The sequence below is a fragment of the Aplysia californica genome, unplaced genomic scaffold (genome assembly GCF_000002075.1).
Source record: "Aplysia californica isolate F4 #8 unplaced genomic scaffold, AplCal3.0 scaffold00298, whole genome shotgun sequence".
In the NCBI taxonomy this organism is placed as follows: domain Eukaryota; kingdom Metazoa; phylum Mollusca; class Gastropoda; order Aplysiida; family Aplysiidae; genus Aplysia; species Aplysia californica.
The window spans coordinates 447,777-449,128 of NW_004797568.1; the positions used below are offsets into that span (position 1 = coordinate 447,777).

The 1,352-nt window shown below is 40.8% G+C and overlaps 2 protein-coding genes across 2 annotated transcripts in view; one reads left to right on the forward strand and one right to left on the reverse strand.

Moving 5' to 3' along the window:
- Positions 1–334, reverse strand: part of LOC101861742 (WD repeat-containing protein 18) — a 15,589-nt gene extending 15,255 nt beyond the window's left edge. Inside the window, exon 1 of the mRNA XM_013084498.2 lies at positions 253–334. Coding sequence (XP_012939952.1) covers positions 253–297 — 45 coding nt within the window. The 5' untranslated portion in view covers positions 298–334. The remainder of the gene's footprint in view (positions 1–252) is intronic.
- Positions 335–739: 405 nt separating this feature from the next.
- The window catches only part of LOC101861963 (cystathionine gamma-lyase), a gene marked incomplete at its 5' end in the record, with an annotated part of 31,870 nt that continues 31,257 nt past the window's right edge, over positions 740–1,352 (forward strand). Inside the window, 1 exon segment of the mRNA XM_005101769.2 lies at positions 740–1,076. Coding sequence (XP_005101826.1) covers positions 807–1,076 — 270 coding nt within the window.

A 1,352-nucleotide genomic window follows, 5' to 3' on the forward strand; every position in this document is an offset into this window, starting at 1 on the left:
CGCACCGGGTGAGAATAGCCACAAGACCCGCCTGCACTATTCTCACATAGAGGTGGCCCTAATCGAAAGTAAAGTTGGACAAGTTGGGACGGTTGTAACAGTAATGTAAAGTAAGCTGTAGGCTATTCCTAAGAACTTAAAAAGGCAGACTTATCTTGCTAAGACAGACTACTAGCAACTAATGACTATAAATTAACTAAGAATCACAGGGCACGGTCAAATCTGAGAAAAGAAAGTGTATAGTAACAGCACCTCTTCACAAGAACGCAATGTGTTTACTTTACTGGAAGTCGCCATCTTGGATCTTAGGGAAGGGGGAAACTACTCCAAACAATCTTTTTCACAGACCTGCAGAATGTTCCACTTGCCGAAAAGTCCAATGTCGTAGTGTAATCAGAGAAAATATAATTAAATACTCTCTGGTGTAATTTAGGCTACTGGCTGTAATTTATGCGGTTACTGTTCACCATGAAATGTAATTATCTTTTTTCCTTCGTATTGTAACTTAATAAATTATCAATCAAATTTTAAGGAGGGATTCAAGGGAGCTCTCAATAATAAGCAGACATTTAGGTCTAATTTTTATAAGCTCTTTGACCTCAATAAAGAACGACTGTTTTCGGCACATAGCATGACTATATTAACAGGGTAAAGGCCAGAGGTTATCGTAAAATCGTGCCGTAAGGTCAAGTGCCAAGTTATTGATCCTGTTTCAGCCAAGCCCTTTTAGCCCAGTCTACCTGTCCTGCTTCTACTAAAACTCAAGTGTTGTTTGCCTACGTTGACGCAGCAGTCGGTGGTCGCGTATGTTTGCAAGTTCGCGTTGGGCAGCGCTCCCTTTTGCTTTCTCTTTCCGTAGGCCTACACGTTTGCGTTTGCCACTTTGTGTTAACTGTAATTTTCTGCATCATTCGAGTGTAACACCATACAAGATGGAAGATTTCAAGCCGTTTCCAAACTTCGCTACTGATGTCATTCATGAGGGACAGGAGCCAGAACAGTGGAATTCGATGGCTGTGGTTCCACCAATCTCTCCAGCCACAACTTTCAAACAGTACGCTCCTGCTGAACATACGGTAATTTTTGTTGAACATCCTGTTATACATTCTGTTGGCTTTTTATAAGGGCCGGCTCTAGATTCTATTTCTCCCAACGTTCGTTTGGGAAAATAAACTTGAACTCTAGATATCTAGATCTAGAATCTAGATCTAGATATAGATCTAGATCTAGATCTAGATTTAGATCTATTTCTCCTAACGATTTCCGTTCTCGAGATTTGTTGATAATAGGCAAATGAAGTGGCCCATGTGTGTGTGTGTGTGTTTGTGTGTGTGTGTGTTTGTGTGTGTGTG